At 42.6% G+C, this 21558-nt stretch overlaps 1 protein-coding gene across 1 annotated transcript; it reads left to right on the forward strand.

Moving 5' to 3' along the window:
• Positions 1-114: 114 nt before the first annotated feature.
• ttc13 (tetratricopeptide repeat domain 13) lies at positions 115-21251 on the forward strand. The gene is made up of 23 exons (XM_063222915.1): positions 115-286; positions 825-919; positions 1056-1131; positions 1224-1294; positions 1660-1725; positions 2727-2819; positions 5654-5770; positions 8285-8395; positions 8560-8642; positions 9750-9891; positions 11475-11649; positions 11875-12031; positions 12414-12544; positions 12972-13104; positions 13701-13793; positions 14132-14215; positions 14348-14432; positions 14830-14939; positions 16078-16213; positions 19119-19198; positions 20538-20616; positions 20831-20910; positions 21019-21251. The coding sequence occupies exons 1-23, from the start codon at positions 121-123 to the stop codon at positions 21131-21133; spliced, it is 2478 nt and encodes an 825-aa protein (XP_063078985.1). The 5' UTR covers positions 115-120; the 3' UTR covers positions 21134-21251.
• The last annotated feature ends 307 nt before the right edge of the window (positions 21252-21558 follow it).

The following is a 21558-nucleotide window of genomic DNA, read 5'->3' on the forward strand; positions in this document are numbered from 1 at the left end:
TGTAGTCTTTTATAGTTCCGCCCGTGGTTTACTGACTGACAATCAACCGGAGGGTGTATTGGACAGCGAACTACATTACCAAAGCGTCAGCGCTGCTCACCTGCACTCATTAAACACAACATGGCACCTGCTGGCCGGGGTGTTGTGGTAGCGCTCTCCCTGCTGTATTTATGCCGAGCCATTTTTTCCACTGAATACTTTTCTACCCTCACTTTCTTTAACAGCGAACTCCACAAGCATGGATGCAGCTCTCCGCTGGAGTGGGAAGAGTACGCATCCGACTGTGGTGAGGGTTGTTTTGCCACGTCCTCTTTTACGCGGTGCACAAGACAGCTAGCCAGCTATCAGCTCTTCCTCATCATCTCAGGATGACAAGACGAAAGGTTCAAACGACAGCGAGTGACTGTGGAATCCAGTTTGCTAACCCAGCAGCAAACGATGTTGACAAAGATGCTTTCTAAATGGTTGCACATGGCATGGGCAGACCATTTGTGGCATTTGTGTGGACTGCGTTATGTCCTGTCATTTAGCCATACTGAGTTTTGGTGGTTTAAAATCATACAGTGTTTCCTTAGTTTGTGAGTTCACCTCCATGTATGCGCGCGCACAAGAATTTGAACATCTATCATGTGTGATTTAATTCTGACATCGTAAATATGACCAAATCATAGTCGGAATTCAGGCTGCGAAACAGCTCACATTGTAATATATCAGTGCACACTTTGGCTCCAGTCTAGAACTCCATAGACAACACACTGTGTTTAGTTGTTAACCTTATCATAGCCTCACAGCCGTTGACGTCTGGTTTTAATATCTAATACTAGAATCTTCCATACTGCAACTCGAAGATCCAGACTGCGAGGATGGAAACAACCCAGCCTGCGAGTCAGTCTTTTCCCTCAACGCTGAGAAAATTTTGGTCAGTCGAATTTACTTGTGTTGTATAGCTCATTGATTGATTATGCAACCAATGTGTAGGCTACATGAAAGTATACATTTGCCATGTAAGTGTGTTCCATTGACTCCATGTTTTGTTTTTATCTTCACCAAACCAGAGCCAGGCAAAATTGTTCATTGAGCAAAAAAAGTTTCCTTTTGCTGTGGACAGTCAAGACACAAATGAGGAACTAGGTACGCTCTCTTAATGTTAACAAAAACATTACATATTATTACACAGTGGCCTTTTATTTCAGATAATTAAAAAGTGTCCCTCACATTTTCAGCCATAGGTTATGTGCTCATCGGCAATGGACTTTATGATGAAGCCATCAAACACTTCTCTGTGTTGCTGCAGGTTGGTGGCCTTTATCACTTTCCTTCTCTCACCAGCACATCACTTAATGATAACTATATTCATATACACAATACACACAACATATGGAAGTGCTTCTGAAGTAAGACTGGAACACATAGGATGGCAGGTATTAGTATAATGTCTGCTGGATGGCATTTCTAAGTTGCATTCCAAAAGTAATGTCTCGTTGATGTGGGCTCTGAGTACGGATTGCACAAGAGGAGAGGAGATTTAAAGCTTCATAAAGCATTTCTTTGCAGTTTCCGTTTCTTCTTCTGGTTTAGTGGCATGCATGCGTATTGCACAGGGCATGACAGATATTACGTATGTCTTTCCCTAACATGTTATTTCCTGATCTTGTGTAGGGCGACCCGGAGTTGGTCAGTGCCATCTACGGCAGAGGAATTGCTTATGGGAAGAAGAGCCTACAGGTAAGTGCTTAAAGTAGGCTTAAGCAACGATGTCTTAATATGCGACCTTGCCTCCTCCACTTGCGCTTGTCTCCTCGTCCAGCCTCCTGGCCCCTCCTCCGTGGAGAAAACGATAAAGTTTCCCAGCTGTCAGCCTAGCCACAACAACTTTTGAGGGAGTGTTTTTCATTCACCATCCCAATTGCAAATGAGAAAAAGACTCTACAATTGAGCTTTTGCAAGATATTGAAATATAATGCTGTTGTCAGTGATGTCATCATGACGAGAAGCGAGTGGAGGAGGCAAGTGGAGGAGGCAAGGTCGCATATTAATATGCACTCACTGTGCTCTGATTGTTGTGTGCCCAGAATACTCAGAGTGGCAGTTTACGATTGTGCCCAATGTTTCCAAGAACATGTTTCAGTGGGAAATCAACTATCAACCTATAGCAGTGTAATAGACGCTAACTGCATTAACTGCATTTAAAACCGATTGAAGTAGGGTTGAAAAGTGTTTTTCACTGTCGGGCAACATTTCAAATATTTTAACCCAGATTTCCACTGATGTCTTGTAAGGAATTTTAATCAACTGCAAGTTATTTCTCATGATCATCCAGTCAGAACATAGGGAGTATGTTCAATGAGCAGATGCATACGGGACAAGCTGTTCCATGGCAACATGGCTTAAAACATTTTTGTAACCATCAACAACTTTAGAGTATGCAGCCTATGGTTGGCACGGCAGCACATTTTGCTGTGTAAGCGGTTGTGCCTAAATGCCTGTGTATGCAAGCGTATGACTGTCAGTTATTTCATTAGCATGCTCTTAATGTACTCGTCATGCTTGTGTATGCGTCCTGTGTTTTGCTACCCTCGTCCTCTCCTCTCATCCCCTCTCCTCTCCGCTCCTCTCCTATCCTCTCCTCTCCTCTCCTCTCCTCTCCTCGTCCTCTCCTCTCATCCCCTCTCCTCTCCGCTCCTCTCCCGTTCTCCACCCTGTCACCTCCACACCTCTCCCTGAAGGACATCAAGAATGCCGAGTTGGCACTCTACGAGCTGGGCCGGGTGACTGCGCTGGAGCCCAACAGCCCAGAGGTGTACGAGCAAAGGGCAGAGGTGAGAGCCGTGACCATACGCAGCACGCCAAGCACTTAGCCTAGCGGCGGGTACTAATGACAAATCCTCTCGTCATGTCCCATGAAGCATGTTTGCAAGGACATGGAGACTGACTGCCAGTGGGAGCATAGTATGGGCCGGGGGATGCTACTTCTACCCCAATTTGTTCTCATGTACAGTGAGGAGAATAAGTATTTGATCCCTTGCTGATTTTGTTGGTTCGCCCACTAATAAAGACATGATCATTCTATAATATTAATGATAAAATGTATTCTAATATAGAGAGACAGAATATCAAAAAGAAAATCCAGAAAATAACTTTGAAGAATATATTTTAATTGATTTGTATTCCATTGAGGAAAATAAGTATTTGACCCCTCTAGTCAAAGAAGACAAAATACTTGGTGGCAAAGCCCTTGTTTTCTCATACAGAGGTCAGATGTTTCTTTCAGTTAATGACAATGTTTGTGGATATATTAGAAAGGACTTTTGTCCACTTTTCTTTGCAGATCATCTCTAAATCACTTAAGTTGTATGACTGTAGCTTGCCAAATGGGAGCTTCTGTTCCCTTCACAGGATTATTATAGGGTTAATGTTTGGAAACTGTCTAGGCCATTTCATGACCTTAATGTGCTTCTGCTTGAGCTACTCCTTCGTTGCTTGGGCTGTATGTTATGGATTATTATCATTTTGGGAGGCCAATCCATGACCCACCTTCAGTCTAGTGGTGGTGGGAAAGAGGTTGGCATGCAGCATTGTACGTTTACATGTCTCCCTCCATCCGTTTCTTGACGATGTGAAGTTGTCCTGTGTCTTGGCCAGACAAACAACCTCAAAACATAATGTTACCACTTTCATTTATGATGTTGGAGAAGGTGTTGTTCTTGGAATCATAGGCAGCATTTCTCTTCCTCCAAACACATCGAGTTGTGTTAATGCCAAACAGTTTGATTTTGGTGTCATCTGATTCCAGCACCTCCCAATCATATCCTAATCCAGTTTGATGTTCATTGGCAAACCTCAGGTGAGCCTGAACAGGTTCCTCCTGAAGCCGGGGTACCATACATGCACTGCAGGATTTTAATCCGCTGTGGCATCAAGTATTTCAAATAGTTTTCTTAGTGATTGAGGTCCCAGCTGCCTTGAGATCATTTCCTAGCTCCTCCCATACAGTTTTAAGGTGCTTTATCTCGTTTTTTTCTGATTATTAAATTCCCACAAGGTCAAATCTTGTATGGAACCAGAGACAGGCCTAAGATTGATGATTGATGATCATTTTGTATGTCCTAAAATTGGGAAGAAATATACAGTTTGCTCTTTAATAGCCCATTTCAGCCTTGTTGAGTTCTAAAATCTTGTCCCTGACATCCTTTGACAGCTTTTTGGTCTGCCCCATGTTGGCGAGTTTAGTTTGATTGATTGACTGATTCTATGGACTGATTCTGCAGATTCAATGTGAAGGTGTGTTCAATTCAGATAACAAGTTGATTGGAAGTGCCATTTGATCTGCGGGATCAGAACTCGTAATGATTGGCAGGGGATCAAATACTTATTTCCCTCAATTAAATATAAATCAATTATTATATATTCTATAGAGTTAATTACTGGATTGTCTTTTTGATATTCTCTCTCTCCATATTAGAATACATATTATCATTAATATTAAAGACTGATCATGTCTTTATTAGTGGGCAAACCAACAAAATCAGCAAGGGATCAAATACTTATTCTCCTCACTGTAATTATGCTGTGCTGTGCTAGGGACATTTCTTTCAGTTTTAAATAAGAAGCTCTACTCAGCTTGACTCTACACTACTTGCAAAACACATTGACAAGTTAGTAATTGGCACTTTATTTTATTTTTTAAAGTTTTCACACCTGAGCTGTTCCAGTGAAGCCTCCTTCCTAGTCCTCTTCCATTGGTCACTCTCTACCTGGCATGGGGAGGTTTTGGTCATCTTAGCAAGCGTTCAAATTCATAGGAGAGAGTTTCTTTTTGAGGTTCATGAGTCACCAAGAGACTAAGCCACAGGCTTGAAATGTCTTCATGGTCGGTCACACAGTTTCCATGGGAAACGATTCAGAATGAAATTGCAAAACTCTCAGTGCCTTTTCAGAAATCTGCTTCAGAAATCTCATTTTTAAATAATTATTAATCTCTGTCAATAAAGATATTTGAATATTTATTTTATATGTATTTTCAAGTACAGAGTTTCACACCAAACTAACAACAACTTCACTGAAATTATAGAAATGCAGCTCATCAGAAATACGCTTACAGGGATTTGCATGTGAGCACAGCATGTACTGTTCCACATTCAAATCAGCTGGCATGTGGTGACATGCAATGCATGACTGCTATCATGCACCCCCGACCCTCCCCTCCACTCTGAAGCTGTGGGGAGTGTCTTGAAACCCCTTTCTGTTGTGAATTCCTGAAATAAATATAAATACAAAAGCAGGGTATAAACACACAAATGCTCTTTTTGTTGTGAAAAATTTTTTTATTCCTGTGTAGTTGAAATCACAGCCATCCAATGGCTTGACAACAAGTGTGTGTGTGTGTGTGTGTGTGTGTGTGTGTGTGTGTGTGTGTGTGTGTGTGTGTGTGTGTGTGTGTGTGTGTGTGTGTGTGTGTGTGTGTGTGTGTGTGTGTGTGTGTGTGTGTGTGTGTGTGTGTGTGTGTGTGTGTGTGTGTGTGTGTGTGTGTGTGTGAGAGAATAAGTGATGTCTGCACTGGACTCTGCATTAGATCACTCAACCACAGCCACCTGCCATCAGGTGAAGGGGATCTCAGCTTCCTCCTTCTCATCGTGTGTGTGTGTGTGTGTAGATCCTGTCTCCTCTGGGGAGGATCAGCGAGGCCCTTAGTGATCTCGCCAAAGCCATCCAGCTGCACCCCTCAGCCCGCCTCTACAGGCACCGGGGAACACTGCTCTTCATCTCTGAGGTGAGCCCACACACGCTCTAGAGGACCTTCTTAGAACTGAGAAAATCTTTGGTGAGAACTTCAAGGACTGGCTGTGCTGTGCTGTGCTGCCCTGCCCTGCCTTTTTGCTGACGTCGCACAGGGACGCTGAGAGGAGAGTACAAACGGGTCAGTTGTCTCGGTCGGTAGGGACACATAGGAGGCGAAGCAAGCGAAGCGAAGAGAGGCGAAATCCAACCGTCATCAGGTCGTCGCGGCGAATCAAATGGAATGGAACAGTTATGTTGTTGATTTGATTGGGCCGCGGCAGGCGAATTCGCTCCTCATTTGCATAACATTAAACTTTCTTTAATAATTTCGCTTCGCTTCGCTCCTGTTCGCTTGCTTTCGCTTGCCATCGCTTGCCTTCGCCTCTCTCATAGGAATGAATGGCAAAGTTCGCAAATTCGCGTGTATGTGTCCCTACCGTTAGGCAGAAGGGAGAGGTGGTCAGAGGCAGAGTTGGGTCCCCATTATGTTGAATGTATTGGTTTTGGGGCTCAGCCAAAGCTGTCAGTGGCCCTGCCTAGCTTATCACATCCACATCCAGCAGTACGTATTGCATTGTTGCTGATTATTAGGCTCATCAGTAGTCCCAAGCTTTTGGCCCTCGTTTTTTTCTGTTGGACACAAGCTGCTTCAAAGTTATCTAACTGAAAGTGTCTTTTATTATTGATGTCCACCTTATTACCACACCACACCCATAAACCCTGCTCATTTCAGCGTTTAATGTGCTCCCATAGAATTTCCGGTCTGCTAGTTCCGGTTCGGCTGTCCATAGCCCTTCTGAATGATTTGCCTCTAACAATTGTTAGCAAAATGGTAATGGCGCCAATTTTGTACATTATATTACACTTGGCTGACACTTTTATCCAAAGCGTCTCGCAGTTATTTGCAGGGTATTGGTTACGGTCCCTGGTTACAGACCCTGGGCAACATGGGGTGTAGGGAGAGGTAAGGGTGGGATTTGAATCTGCAACCTCTGATTGTAGCCTCTTAGTGCAGATGGACCTGTCGTTGGGCCTATTTTGTCTTTACTGTAGAAACTCAACTACGTTATGATAACATTGCTATGACAGTGCAAGGAGTCAGGTTGTAGGTTGGTAGGACTTGATCATTACCATGTTGGTGACAATAAGGTTATTACAGAGGCATTAAGGGGTTAAGACCATTGGTGGCCCCATTGTAACCGTGGATACTGGACCTGAGGGTTTGAGGGAAGTCTTGTTTGTAAACGTTACTCCAAAAATAGGTTGAAAATGAAAAAGAGAAAAAAAAATGTCAGGCCTGTGCCTTCCATGTTCTATGGTGACCTTAATATCACTCGCACAGGAAACTGTGGCCAACACGTAGTGGTTAAGTGGAGGCAGCAGTTTCTGTGTTATGCACTGCTGTGAGGAGAGTTAAGTTTAAAAAACTGAGGTGCCACTCCTGCAGTGCTTCACATAATCCTCACCACACAAGTCGTGTGTTTTAGTTGCACAGAACTTGCACAAACCGTGTACAGCAATGTAGAGCTGTTATACTGCCTCGCTCCACTTTGCATTGAAAACAGACTTGAACGATTTTCTGCACCTGTCCAGGCATTAATAAACAGACAAACTGTTTTTCTGAGTTGTTGAGTACGACCAAACCTGACACAGTTTTGTCTGAACTCTGCTGGAAGTGATTATGAATACATAACGTCAGTGCTCTCTGGGCTTTTTGGAAGGTATGCTCAACTATAATACAATCAAAGCTGTCTTTTAGTTTCAAATGATCCTCCAAATATTGTTCTTTTTGACACTTCATCTATAAAGATGTCTGTCAGCTCATCTGTTGTGATGCTGTCCTATAAAATTGGCCTCTGTTCTCTCAGGGTGTCCTGGTGTTAGCCACATGGCCACAGAATCCAAACGCTATCAGCATGCAATGCAAACGCTATTATCATGCAATGCAAACGTTATTAGCATGCAATGCAAACGTTATTAGCATGCAATGCAAATTCAAATAAACAAATTACTGTGGAGCCTTATGATTGCTCTTTGGCAGACATGAACGGATCATTATCAGGTAGACAGTAGCAGCATGTAACTCTATCTGATTACTATGGGGGAAACCTATTTCATCTAACAGTGATGTTGGTAAAGAGATGTCTACTAAACAAAATTATAATCTGCTGTGTTATAGCCTTTTGAAAGAGGAACTTGCAAACTCTTGGTGGCCGTTGCTAAACTTAAGGCATTTGTACGAGAAAAGGTGTGAAGTGTGTTCATGGGTCAATGACGTGTGTTTAGTAGCAGGCATCCGGTGGTACAACCACAGCTAATGCCCACAAATTTAAGAACAATTAGTAATTAATGTACTTGCCATGAACATGCCTTTCTAGATAATCCACTAAAAATATATATACCAATAAAATAGTGGCATTATCTGTGGTTGCACTGCCCTAATGTCTGCTACTACTGAAACATCATTAACCCTTCTGTGTGATGCGTCACCCTCATGCCTCTGTAGGACTACGTTGCAGCCATGGAGGATTTCCAGCAGTCTCTGGAGCTGAAGAAGAACCAGCCCATTGCTATGCTCTACAAAGGCCTCACGTTCTTCCACAGAGGAATGCTGAAGGTGATCTTGTCATGTATACAAAAATAACACATTTCAGTGCATCACATAGTCATATATATGTGTGTGCATTGGTGGTGTAGACTAGCAAACACATACTAATACTAAAACCAACAATAAACAAATGTATGATTAAAATTAACTGATGCCCACTGTTGTAACTTTAGGAGGCCATAGACACTTTTAAAGAGGCCCTGAAGTTGAAATCTGACTTCATCGACGCATATAAAAGCCTTGGACAAGCCTACAGGTAGGTCTCGGTATACTGAACTTAATGCGATTCCACCAATGTTAGTGTTGGTGGTGTTGTTACCCATCCTTGTCTTGTGGATCTTTGGATGTTTTTAGTGGCAGAGGTTGGGTGATGCAACCACTGTTTGTATGGATTCAATTATTATTTTCCTGATGGATTATATATATAGCCTGGTCCTGACCATCCCATAATACTACCATTTCATTTCGTATTCATGGTCTGGCATTTGTTTGCTCTGAAGCGATTGTAGGAAGCAGGAAGTTTGCACTCAGTTATGGTTTGAAATTATTGGACACCCTTTCCCCCCACGTGGGGGGGCGTATTCGATTATTGGCTGTTTTCTGGGGGGGGGGGGGCGTTGCGATCAAAATTCTACTGCTCCAGGCACTCCACAGAGAAGCACGGCCAGACTACAGTAGTGGAGCCAATCCTTTGGCGGAAGTATGTAGGATGGCTCGCGAGGCTATTATATACATGGATTACAGGGGGGAAAAAATCATTCTACGTGCAAGAAACATGTTGCACCATTACATTTCATACAGTAGTGACCTGTGGTTGCATCACCCTGATGTCTGCTTCTAAAAACGACAGTGACCCTTAATGATGTTGCCAGTGGTTTTTGCCATGTCTGTTGGGAGCTTGGAGAGTTCAGAGCTGGAAATTCCACCAATGTTGTGTTGCTTGCCTTGTGTTGATCTTGCCCTTCATTTTTCACCCTTTTTCGGTAGGGAGATTTCTGGAATCCACCAACGTTGTGCCGTCTGCGTAGAGCAGGGTTGGGGAACCTTTGTCTCGAGGGCCGTTTAGGTTTCAGATGAAATATGACATGTTTTTAAGAAATCTTAGAAATTCAATTTAAAATACAATCCGGTTATATTTTCAGGGGACCTACCTGTAGTAGAGGTCGTTTCTGTTGTAAATCTGGCTGCCTTGAATATACGTGTAGGCCTAAAGTGCAGGTGGAAATCATGGTTCGTGTTGATTGCGCGTCCCTCTGAGGGCTTAATCAAATTTGAAATGGCCCCTCGAATGGTAAACGTTCCCCACCCCTGGTGCAGAGCTTGCTTGTGTTGATCACGTCTCCGTTTTCCACCTTTCCTGTAGGGAGCTGGGGGAGTTTGAGCTGGCCATGGAGAGCTTCCAGAAGGCCCTGATGCTGAACCAGAACCACATCCAGTCTCTGCAGCTCAGGGGGATGATGCTCTACCACCACGGCAGCCTCCACGAGGCCATCGGAAACTTCAAGGCAAGCTGCAGAGCATCGATCTGTCAATTCAAATATATTAACAGTAGGAGCCGCCACTTATTTGTGTCCCCCCATTCCATGACACTTCCAAAGTGTTTGGAGATGAACTTTGTAAGGTTCAATCATTGTGAAATTCAGAGAACATGGTACAAAAAGAGTGGCTCCTACTTGTGGCATATTATCATGAATGAAAAAGGGAGACCATTCTCTCAGATTTAGAGAGGCCTTCGTTAAACTGTAGTTGAAAAGCCCATGATTAACAACATGAGGGCTTCCCAGTGTGTGATGCCTTCATGCATTGGTGGGCCCATTTGCTGGCAGAATCAGAACAGTGGCAGTGATTGCATTATTTTGTCTTGATCACTGTTATTGTTTGTGTTGTATTGTGATTTTCCTGCTTCTGCTGCTCAGCAGTCACTGTGTGTCTGGAGCGACACGTTTGTAAGAAAATTACAACTTGGGTTGTACAACTTGGGTGGAGTGGATGAGGTCCACCAACCTCAAGGCAAGACTATTGATTTTGTCTTTGGACAAAGGATGGGCTGGCGAACACGACTATGTAGACTAACAGGATATCTAATTATGGATGGCCACTGAGAACCTCTGCTCTCTTTTTTTTAAACATCCATTTGAGAACTCTTCAGAGGGCAATTAACAGACTGAGGCTTTCTCGGAACAATTGCATTTTCACAATTGGATGAAGTGTTCGCTAGTTAAAGTCCTTGTGGTTTGTTTATGGTTGGGAAGAAGTTGTCGGGCCATTAGCTAATGGAAACAGCTTTCAAAGCCTAAGCTTGGCCCTTTGGGCCTCCTTCCTAGCTAAGCTTATTATTTTCAGATGTCTAGTAGTACCCATGTCCCACCTTAATTAGGATATCTTTATTGACCGCTAAAACTAGATTTGAGCTTTAAATTGTGCCACAAAAGACCTTCATGTCCTTTGTGCTTTAGAACTATGAATGAATAGAGACGTCAACTACCCAGAATAGCAAAATCAGTATAATGCCTTGAACCAATATGAATTATTCTTAAGTGGTTCTGAAGTGGTCTGTCATTTTCTGGGCAGCCGTGGCCTAATGGTTATGGATGTGGGAGGTGGATCTCGGCAGGGGATTTGTGCACAATTTTCCCCCCTAAACTGGTTAATCTTTTTTGCCTTGTATTTTACACGCACGCGAAGCCGCCCGCAGAGTTGGCAGGGTTGCCATGTCTGATTGACCTTGTGTTACAGTGGTGGCCTGGTTGCCATGTCTGATTGACCTTGCGTCCCCTTGCGGTCCATTTTACCAATTGACCTTGTGTCCCCTTGTGGGCCATGTTGCCATGTCTGATTGACCTTGTGTTACAGCAGTTGCCAGGTTGCCATGTCTGATTGACCTTGTGTTACAGCGGTGGCCAGGTTGCCATGTTACCATGTCTGATTGACCTTGTGTTACAGCAGTTGCCAGGTTGCCATGTCTGATTGACCTTGTGTTACAGCGGTGGCCAGGTTGCCATGTTACCATGTCTGATTGACCTTGTGTTACAGCGGTTACCAGGTTGTCATGTGTGATTGACCTTGCGTCCCCTTTGTGTGTCCACAGCGCTGCCTGCAGCTGGAGCCCTATAACGAGGTGTGCCAGTACATGAAGGGCCTGAGCCACGTGGCTATGGGCCAGTTCTACGAGGGCATCAAGGCCCAGACTAAAGTCATGCTCAACGACCCGCTGCTGGGCCAGAAGGCCAGCTCCGAATATCTCAAAGTCAAATACCTCAGAGGTGAGACAGCGTCTTCCCATTAAGTATTGCCCAACCACAAACAGTGACACACTCTCTCTCTCCAGACATCCTGTTGACGTTATACTGTCTGCTGGGAAAAGTATTTGGAGGTGTGCGTGCGTGCGTGCGTGTGTGTATGCATCGGTATGTGTCCTGATGTCACCTTTTCTTTCTCTCTTGTTTTTGGCTCTTTTTTTAATGGTCATATTTGTTGATTGGCACCAGAATACTCTCGCTACTTGCACTCTCATCTGGACACTGCCGTGTCGGAGTATAACGTGGATCAAGATCTTCCAGGGACCTTCAAAAACCACTGGGCAAAAAATCTCCCTTTCCTTATAGAGGACTATGAAGAGCAGCCAGGTCTTCAGCCCCATATAAAGTGAGTTCTGTAATGTGTGTGTGTGTGTGTGTGTGTGTGTGTGTGTGTGTATCTGAAAGGATGAAAAAGTGACAATTATTTTGCAACATTACTCTTGGCGGAAATAGTTGGGCTGTAGACAAACTTGCGTGACCAAAGGCATATGAAATGCTGTATACGCTAGGTTACATCCTGAAATGCACCGCAGGGTAGGTTGGTGTCCGCTGTCCACTTTACGCTTTGCTACTTTCTCTACATCAGTTTGTATTCAAACAATAACTTGAGTGGACATGTTCCCTGTTTTGTACCGGTTTGTACCCAAGTAGATTATTTTGGAGTTCCAAAACAGGGATATACACAGAACTTAACCGACTCAACTCTTGTGTTTTTTTATGGTCTTCAGGGACGTTCTACCTCAGAACTTTGAGAGCTACAACACTGAAGTGCAGAAGCTGATCTGCACTGCTGATCACCTTGGTGCTCTTATGCAATACAACACGTCAGGGTTCCTCCCAAACCGCAGAATACACAGAGGTGGGTGGTTCTTGACCTATTGTGTGTAATATATCTCATAATTATCCTTAGCGCAGTGTTTTGTTGATCCCTTGGCCCAGGAGGCGAAGTTTTTTTTAATCCCGAGGATTAGTAGGCAAAGCTGTCTTTGTTTGACTTCTTCTGTTGTTGAAAATTGTTACTTGATGCTGGCTTGGACATGTACTGCTGTGAACAGTACAAGTATTGTTTAGTGATGAGGTTAACTGCAATTTAAAAAAATATATATATAAACATTTTGTCTAAATTTTAAAACGCATTCACACTTTTTCTTAGTTTAAATACTTCGTTCATAACAAAAGTAGTGAAAGTTGATCTAATCCAAATGGATCTTTTTGAATGTGTGCATGGCTCTCTGTCTCTCTGTCTTTCTGTCTTTCTCTCTGTTTGACTTTGGATGCTCCCTCAGCGATGGGGATGGCCACTATAGAAGTGATGCAGGCCATGCAGAGGACGTGGATGAACTCCAAGGTGCGCGTCAACGGCAAGACGCGGCAGATGCAGTGGCGAGACATGTTTGACATAGCCGTCAAATGGAGAAGGTGAGCTGCTTGTCATTATGCTGTCTGACCAGTCACATTCAAATGTTGTCATGTGCCTACTGACAAAGCATTAACAAAACACACAGGCCCTGTGCAGGTTAATCGAACATGGGTTAGTAAGTAAATACACTCACTGAATGACCGAATCAGGAATCAGAGGAAGAAGCATGTGAATCTGAGGAAGCGCACAGTCACTTTAGACGCGCTCAGGCCGACAGAGAACCGTGTGCCTGTTCCCGCACCTAATCTTGAACCGGCCACAGTGTTCACGCCGCAAATCTGTGTGTGCTGGAACTAGAAAAGTTGATTTGTGATGTGAACCGATGCAAACCGTGTTTTTAGTAGACTATCTAAGAAGCATATTCATTTCAGCATATCAACCACCAATTACTAATTCATTTATGGGCATTGAATGCAATTACTCCAATTGACGTCTGAGCCAAAAAAAATAAAAATAACGTCTTTCACTCTCTCACTTTTGCAAGCTGAATGAGGTCAACATATTGAGGCAGCAGAGGAGTGATTGTTACTGTATACCATCATGTCTGGAGGTGTGCGTAGATGATTTAGCTCTGTCTTTCTATGTGTCGTGGCAGGATTGCGGATCCGGACCAGCCTGTTCTGTGGTTGGACCAGATGCCAGCACGAAGCCTCAGCAGAGGTTTCAACAATCATATCAATCTCATTAGGTAGGCCTCCCACGCCACCCTGTCTGTCACCTGACACTATTCACTTTTTAGGTGATATGTAAAAAAATCTTAGTATCTACATCTCAGATTTCTCTTGTATTTATGTTCCTCAAGCACTGACGGTCTGTTTTATTTATTCTGTTTGCAATTCTTTCACATTTTTTACTTTTGCTTTTCTGCTTTGCCTCCTAATTTTTGTGAAGGACTGTGTATTTTTTGTACTCTGAGAAAAGCCACAGTCAAGTCAAAGTCAAAAGCACAAAAACATGATGCTGACTTGTTTGTACTTTCTTTTCTTTTAAACCAAGGCTAACTAATTGTCTCTTTTCCCATTACAGAGGGCAGATTATAAACATTCGATATTTAGGATATTTTGACAACATACTCAAGTTTATCAAAGAAAGAATACTTGTGTACCACGGGTAAGCAGCCATAATATATATATTTTTTTTTGCAATATTCTGTTGTACGATCATGTAATGTTGCAATGTTGGTCATAATTTGTAATAATAAAGCAATAAAGTTGGTCATAATTTGTGACAATTTTTTCACAGAGCGTACAACCCCAGAGGTCTAATTGAGGTCAGACAAGCACTGGAAAATGTAAATAAGGTTGAAGACCTTCTACCCATAATGAAGGTATGTCGCTCGGGCATGCACCACACCCACAAAGCAAAAGTCTCCTGACCGTACAAAGTACTCTCTTGAAGTCATAACTAAGAGGTCACACATGGCAGTAGTATTTGAAAAGCACATTATCATACACAGTTGTCATTCAATGTGATTGGGAAAAAGAAAGAAGGGAAAAAATGTAAATGATAGTATTATCTGTAGAGACTGTAAATAACCCTATTAATTGGTTGAAGGAAGAAAATAGAATAGAAAGCTAATAGAAATAGAAAGTTAATAGAAAGCTGTTTACAGCACTTAATGATATCTATAACAACGGTCTCTGTCAGTAATGTTTCTAATGACTTTTGCATTGGCTCTCCAACTCTCATCTAATACCGTGTGTGTTTTGTGTGTTTTTTTAAAGCAGTTTAACAGTAAAACGCGGGACGGCTTCACCGTGAACTCCAAGGTGCCCAGCTTAAAGGACCCCGGGAAAGAGTACGACGGTTTCACCATCACCATCACTGGAGACAGGTAACAAAAACAGGCAGCCATGTTGGTGCATGTAAAAGCGTCACCTACTAAAAATAATAAGAACTAGCATAATCATTGTAAGAGTTAAAAGGGTTGAATGACACGGTCAGTAGTGCCTTAACAGTTTGGCCAAGTAAGTCATTCTTATTTCAAGTCGTCATGCTACCACTCACAACACATCCATTCCAGATGTAATCACTCATCTGAGTTTGTGAACTCAGTCTGTCGTAAAGCACCTATTAGAATGGTCTGCTTATTATATGAGGAGAGTAAGGCGATAACTTGCAATAAGCGGGTGCTATTAGAGGGTTTACTGCTGCTTCTAGGTTACTGGTAAATTATCTGGGCCAGCAAAACGCTTCTTTGGAAAACCACATCTGCTATCATACATACACACCGCAAGTTTTCTTAGTAGTCGTAGTGCGGGAAACTTGAAGCAGGAACAACAAAAAACTCAATCTATTCTTTATATATGTACACTTTCAATGACACTGAAGAAATATCTATTCTGAAGTACTTATTCTCATAACATAAAGGGCAAATCCACATCCCAAGGAATAGGGTGTGGTCTGTCCTTTTTCCGTTTAATATGAGAGAGTGGAAGAAAATGCTACTGTATGAGTAGTCACTGGGCACAGAACACACACACACACACACACACACACACACACACACACACACACACACACACACACACACACACACACACACACACACACACACACACACACACACACGGTGTGTTTGTATTGTATGAAAACTGACAGATGAGAGTATCGGCAAGTGCCTCCGAGGTAAAGAGTGTTATGGTCTCCATTTAAAAGAAACCTGTTCACCACATTTTGTTAACAGTTTATTTAAGACTGGCAGTGGCTGTGGTGCTCACTTCAGTTCGTAAGTGTTAAGTGCTCTGGAGCCGTCTGGGAAAGTTGGCCGCGGGTTGAGTTTTACATAACCTACCATCTGAGGTGCACACTAGTGTCTGTTACGTTGAACTTCCCCCGACCTTGTCTTTTTCAGTACAGTAATTGGAATGTGCCTATTCTATCAAGTGAAACTTGATCGTACCAGCAAAGCGAGTAAGGGGGAGAAGTGGCTAAAATGTGCAATGTGCATGTGTGTTTGTGTGTGTGTATAGGGTGGGGAACATGCTGTTCTCAGTAGAGACCCAGACCACTGAGGAGAGGACCCAGCTGTATCAGTCAGAGATCGAGTCCCTCTACAAGGACCTGACAGCCAAGGGCAAGGCCCTCATGCTGTCCACAGAACTGGGGGTAGGTAGTGAACCTTTTTGACCATCCAACCAAAGATGGAACTTCATACCAGCCACCTGTCAAATGCTGATGAATTTTGGATGCAAGAAAGAATTAAATATTAAGTGGTTAAGTGACTGGTTTAATTATCATTTTCCCAAGTTGATTAAATGAGTTTAGAGGTAAGCACCTGGACTACTTGTTGGAGCTTGAAGACATTTCTTCTGCACTTTCCATCCTAAAAGGCTTTCTGGATATTGCAATGATCCAAATAAGCTGAAAAGTTAACCCTCCTGTTATCCTTGGGGTCTATTTGACCCCATTCAATGTTTAAAGTCTGAAAAATACATTAAGTACATAATTCTTGCTTAGTCTTTGATGACTTTTCCTAAATACAGTGCCCTCCATAATTATTGGCACCCCTGGTTGAGATGTGTTAAAAGCCTTAAAATAAATTCAGTGTTTATTGCAGAAGAATACTGTCACACTGAAAATTTTAGGAAAATGTAGCCTTCAACTCAAATGAATTGTAGGAAAATAAAAAAAATCCCTGACTTAAAAATAATTATTTTTCATTAAATCACCTGTTCCACAATTATTGGCACCCTTAACAATTCCCAGGAAATAAATATAATTGAAGCATTTCTGTCATTTCTACAGTAGTTTACAAAGTTTACCAGAGTATATAGAAACATTTAATTAGTAATTCATCACTTCCTGTTTCCCTGGGGTATAAATATGACGTGACACCGAGGCCATTTCTCTTATCCACTCTTAAACATGGGAAAGACAAAGGAACACAGCATACAAGTGACGCAGATGTGCGTCGACCTTCACAGGTCAGGCAGAGGCTATAAGAAGATTGCCACTCAACTGCAGCTGCCCATATCTACTGTGAGAGGAATAATTAAGACGTTCAAAACAACTGGAACAGTGGTAAACAAGCCTGGACGAGGACCCAAGTTTATTTTGCCACCACGCACAGTGAGGAGGATGGTAAGAGAAATCAAAAGATCTCCTAAGCTCACTGTTACAGAATTACAACAAATGGTAGCATCCTGGCGTCACAAAGTCTCCAAATCAACCATCAGGCGCTGTCTACACGCCAACAAGCTGTTTGGGAGGCATGCACGGAGAAAACCTTTCCTCACCCACAATCATAAACGCAAACGTCTGGAGTTCGCCAAGCGGTATTGGGGCTTCAACTGGGACCGTGTGCTTTGGTCAGATGAGACCAAGATTGAGCTTTTTGGCAACAAACACTCTAAGTGGGTCTGGCGTGCCATGAAAGATGCGCATGCTGAAAAGCACCTCATACCCACTGTGAAGTATGGGGGTGGGTCAGTGATGCTGTGGGGCTGTTTCGCTTCCAAAGGCCCTGGGAAGCTTGTTAGGGTGCATGGCATCATGAATGCTTTGAAATACCAGGGCATTTTAAATCAAAATCTGTTGCCCTCTGCCCGAAAGCTGAAGATGGGTCGTCACTGGGTCTTTCAGCAAGACAATGACCCTAAACATATGGCCAAATCTACACAGAAATGGTTCACCAGACACAATGACTAACTCAAGCTCCTCCCATGGCCATCTCAGTCCCCAGACCTCAACCCCATTGAGAACCTGTGGGGTGAGCTGAAGAGGAGAGTACAGAGGAGAGGACCCAGGTCTCTGGATGATTTAGAGAGATTCTGTAAAGAGGAATGGCTGAAGATCCCTCTTTCTGTCTTTTCCCATCTTGTGAAACATTATAGGAGAAGATTAGATGCTGTTTTGTTGGCAAAAGGGGGTTGTACAAAATATTAACAACAGGGGTGCTAATAATTGTGACACACATTATTTGATGTCGAATAATTATTTCTTTATGTGGGATTTTTTCCCCACTGAATAAATGCACTTGTATTGAAGGTTGGATTTTTCTCTTTTTTTCCATTAAGGTCCCATATTATTTAGAGAAAAATAATAATAATTGGAAGCTAAAAAACACATCTCAACCAGGGGTGCCAATAATAATGGAGGGCACTGTATATAGGGCCAATGTGAAAAAAGTTAAATTTCCACAAAAATGTTTTCCCTAAGTGCTGTACACATTTTGGTTTCATCTGTGTTCCTTTGGGGTCAATTGGACCCCAAATTATTTTAAGTGTGTTAGACATAAATGGAACATCCATATTTTCCTAATACATGTTCCAATCTGTCTAGAGTATGTCAAATACATGAACATAAGTTATTTAGAACAACATTTTGCTTTATTTAGGGCTTTAATAACTAACAATATGTATGATGTGGACGAGGGCCAAAACTAATTCAAGGCAACTTTTGGGCAGTTGTTGCACATTTTCGCCTAGTCATGGATTCGTTTTGTTGGTGTGTGTGGGCTGTGTGTGGGGGTGATAGGACTTATCTAAAGGGCGTTTTTATGTCCCCAACAGAGCAACAGTAAATATCTAAGGTATAAACCGGTGCAAAAGTTTTTGCTTCAACTCATTTTGTGGACATTAAAGTGGCTGGGGTCAAAATGACCCCAAGGATCACGGATGTAACCTAAATCTGAGGATAACAGGAGGGTTAAAGATGGGTCACCTCGCACATTGACTTGACTTTTACAGGCTTTTCTTTTCTTGAGGGCAAATAATCAGGTTAAATTATTCCACATTCAAAATGTGCTGTTTGCTTTCAAGAAAAATAAATTCTGTAAAGTCAAGCCTGTGTACTGTATTGTGCAGAAATTCATCTTTAACTTTTGTGTCTTGCACTCCTACTACCCTGAGCTGTGCGCAGAAGTTCGCTCTTTTTGAGTTTCTGAAAGCTGATTTCCAAATTAAAATGGCTTGTGATGAGATCATTCAACCTCCACACCTGTGATGGTTATCTCCATGGTTGTTTTGATTGACTCTTGTGTTGTTGACGTCTCATGTTTTTATGTTCCCAGGATGCAGACGCTGTTTGTAATCTCATCCTCTCTCTGGTCTACTATTTCTGCAACCTTATGCCCCTCTCCAGAGGCTCCAGGTACAATACACAAACACTATCTGGCTGTCAACAGTACTTTTACGCTTTTGAAAAACTCATTTGAAGTAATTTGAATTTAGTATCGCACACAATCACAGTCATTGTATTCTGGGCTTGATGTTGCATATTATCCCAAATCTTATTGTAAACCAGATCTTATTGGTAACTAGTAGAGGTGCTCCGATTGCTCGGCTGCCGATCATGACCGGCCGATAATGGCCAAAAATAGCCTGATCGTGATCGGAAAAACATGCAGATCAAAAAACCGATCGAGAGATATTAAATTCCTCACGCAACCATTTGCCTTTACACCTGGCGCTGCATGTAGGCGCTGGCTCTGCACAGCTGCAACTGCACCAAAAGAAGGCATCTTTGCTTGTCTTTTCGCCATTCCCCCCTTCATTTCCACCATTCATAACCGTATCTGCATCAACAATGATCTGATTTTCCGATCCATGCGCCGTTTACCTGACAATGTAATTTGCGATTGAGTACTCGCCAGTGAGCCATTTTACGTTATAACCTGTGTAGTTGCCTCGGTCAGCACGCGACAACTTCACGTTGTCAGCACAAACATGTCAATTATTGTTTTCAAAGTTGTAATTGGCAGTCAGTCGATTAGTTTGATAGTCGCTGAAACACCAAACGGCGACAGATGTGGTTAAAACTTGAGAGAGACATTCAGAACGGTAGTGGAGCACTGCAACTGTGGACGGTGACAGAGAGGGGAGGGGCTCTCCTCACGAGGCTGCTCATTTAAAGCGACAGGTTGTTTTTTTCTCGTATGTGGAAGACTATTTGATGTAATGTTTCAGTGTCAATTCAATCTTAAATAGTTTAGTTATTCTATGCAATAACTTATACATTGATTAATACTGTAGACTGTATTACCAACACTAGTCTGAAAGATAATAATAATAATAATAATAATAATAATAATAATAATAATAATAATAATAGCCTAATAATAGACATGTGCAAATTAAGATTGATTGGTTTATGGGCAGAAATGGTATTCAATAAGGATAATTAATATGCTATTAAAAAAATAGGAAATCATTTTTGTGATCGGCAATGATCGGTAATCGGCAGATAAAGATTTTTGGTGATCGGTATCGGTGATCGGGCCAAAAAATGGTGATCGGAGCACCTCTAGTAACTAGTTAAGTTTTTGCTTGTAACAAAAACTTGCAATTTGATACATCTTTTTAATCATAATTTGTGACTGTTAAGAAACCCTGGATTTAGAAGTTAGTCATTGTATTTTGGATTGCCATGGATAAAGGCAACTAAATGTAATGCATTGCAATCCATGATGTAATGTTTATTTTTGTTTTAGCGTGGTGGCATATTCTGTTGTCATGGGAGCACTCATGGCCAGTGGGAAAGAAGTGGTTGGACGAATTCCCCCTGGAAAGGTAATTAAATGAAAATATAATTTGTTTGTCTTATTTAATTTGTCATAATACTAGGGGTGTGTGTAGCCATTGTGCATAGGTGCCCAAGATTTTAAAGCTCACGGTTAACTTGTCAGTACACAGTTAGCTGGGTTGCCTTTTTTTCATATTCTCCATGGATATTCATTTACCTGCAAACCTATGACGTCCATGTGGTGCTGCTGTTGCTTTACAGTTGGTAGATTTTGAAGCCATGACGACGCCTAGTCCAGACCGCTTCAGTAAAACAGCGAAAAGTTGGATGAACCTAAAGAGGTCAGTTTGGGTTTCCTTTCCTCTACCAACTTGAGACCAAAATGTGAAATGGTACTCTTCCTTCGCGGATGCTAATTATGGCCTTTTATGTCCTCTGTCCTGCTCCAGTTTGCCAGGCTGGTACCAGAGTCTACCGTCAGTGGCGGAGACGTTTCCGACCACGAGAGCCATGGTGGAGGTCCTGAACACGGACGCTTCGTCACACTGTCCGAAGAAGTCCTAGCTGCTGGGTCCCGGCAAAAGGAAAAGGGCCCATCTACTCTGCCACCCTCTCTGCTCTACGTTCAGACCCCTTATTACAGTGCACAACTTTTATTTTTTAATTTTTTTTAAACACCCCCCCCCCCCCCACCCCCCCCCCCCCCCCACCCCCCCCCCCCTACCCCCCCCCCCCCCCCCCACCCCTTTTTTTTGCCATTGAATGTTGGTGTTTTGAGTGCTGGTGCACCAGCAGATTTCAGCCGATACACATTTTCTTTTAAGCTTGTCATCCAATTGTTTGGACATAATGTACGTTTTAGGTTTTTGGCAAGAAACCTGCTGCACACAAACCTGCGTCAGATTTCGAGCAGCACAAATGTCAATACGTGCATACATGATTGTTAAAGTATGATGGGTGTGGCTGTACTTTCATCTTAAGCATATTTT

Source organism: Engraulis encrasicolus, chromosome 18 (assembly GCF_034702125.1).
Source record: "Engraulis encrasicolus isolate BLACKSEA-1 chromosome 18, IST_EnEncr_1.0, whole genome shotgun sequence".
Classification (NCBI taxonomy): Eukaryota; Metazoa; Chordata; class Actinopteri; order Clupeiformes; family Engraulidae; genus Engraulis; species Engraulis encrasicolus.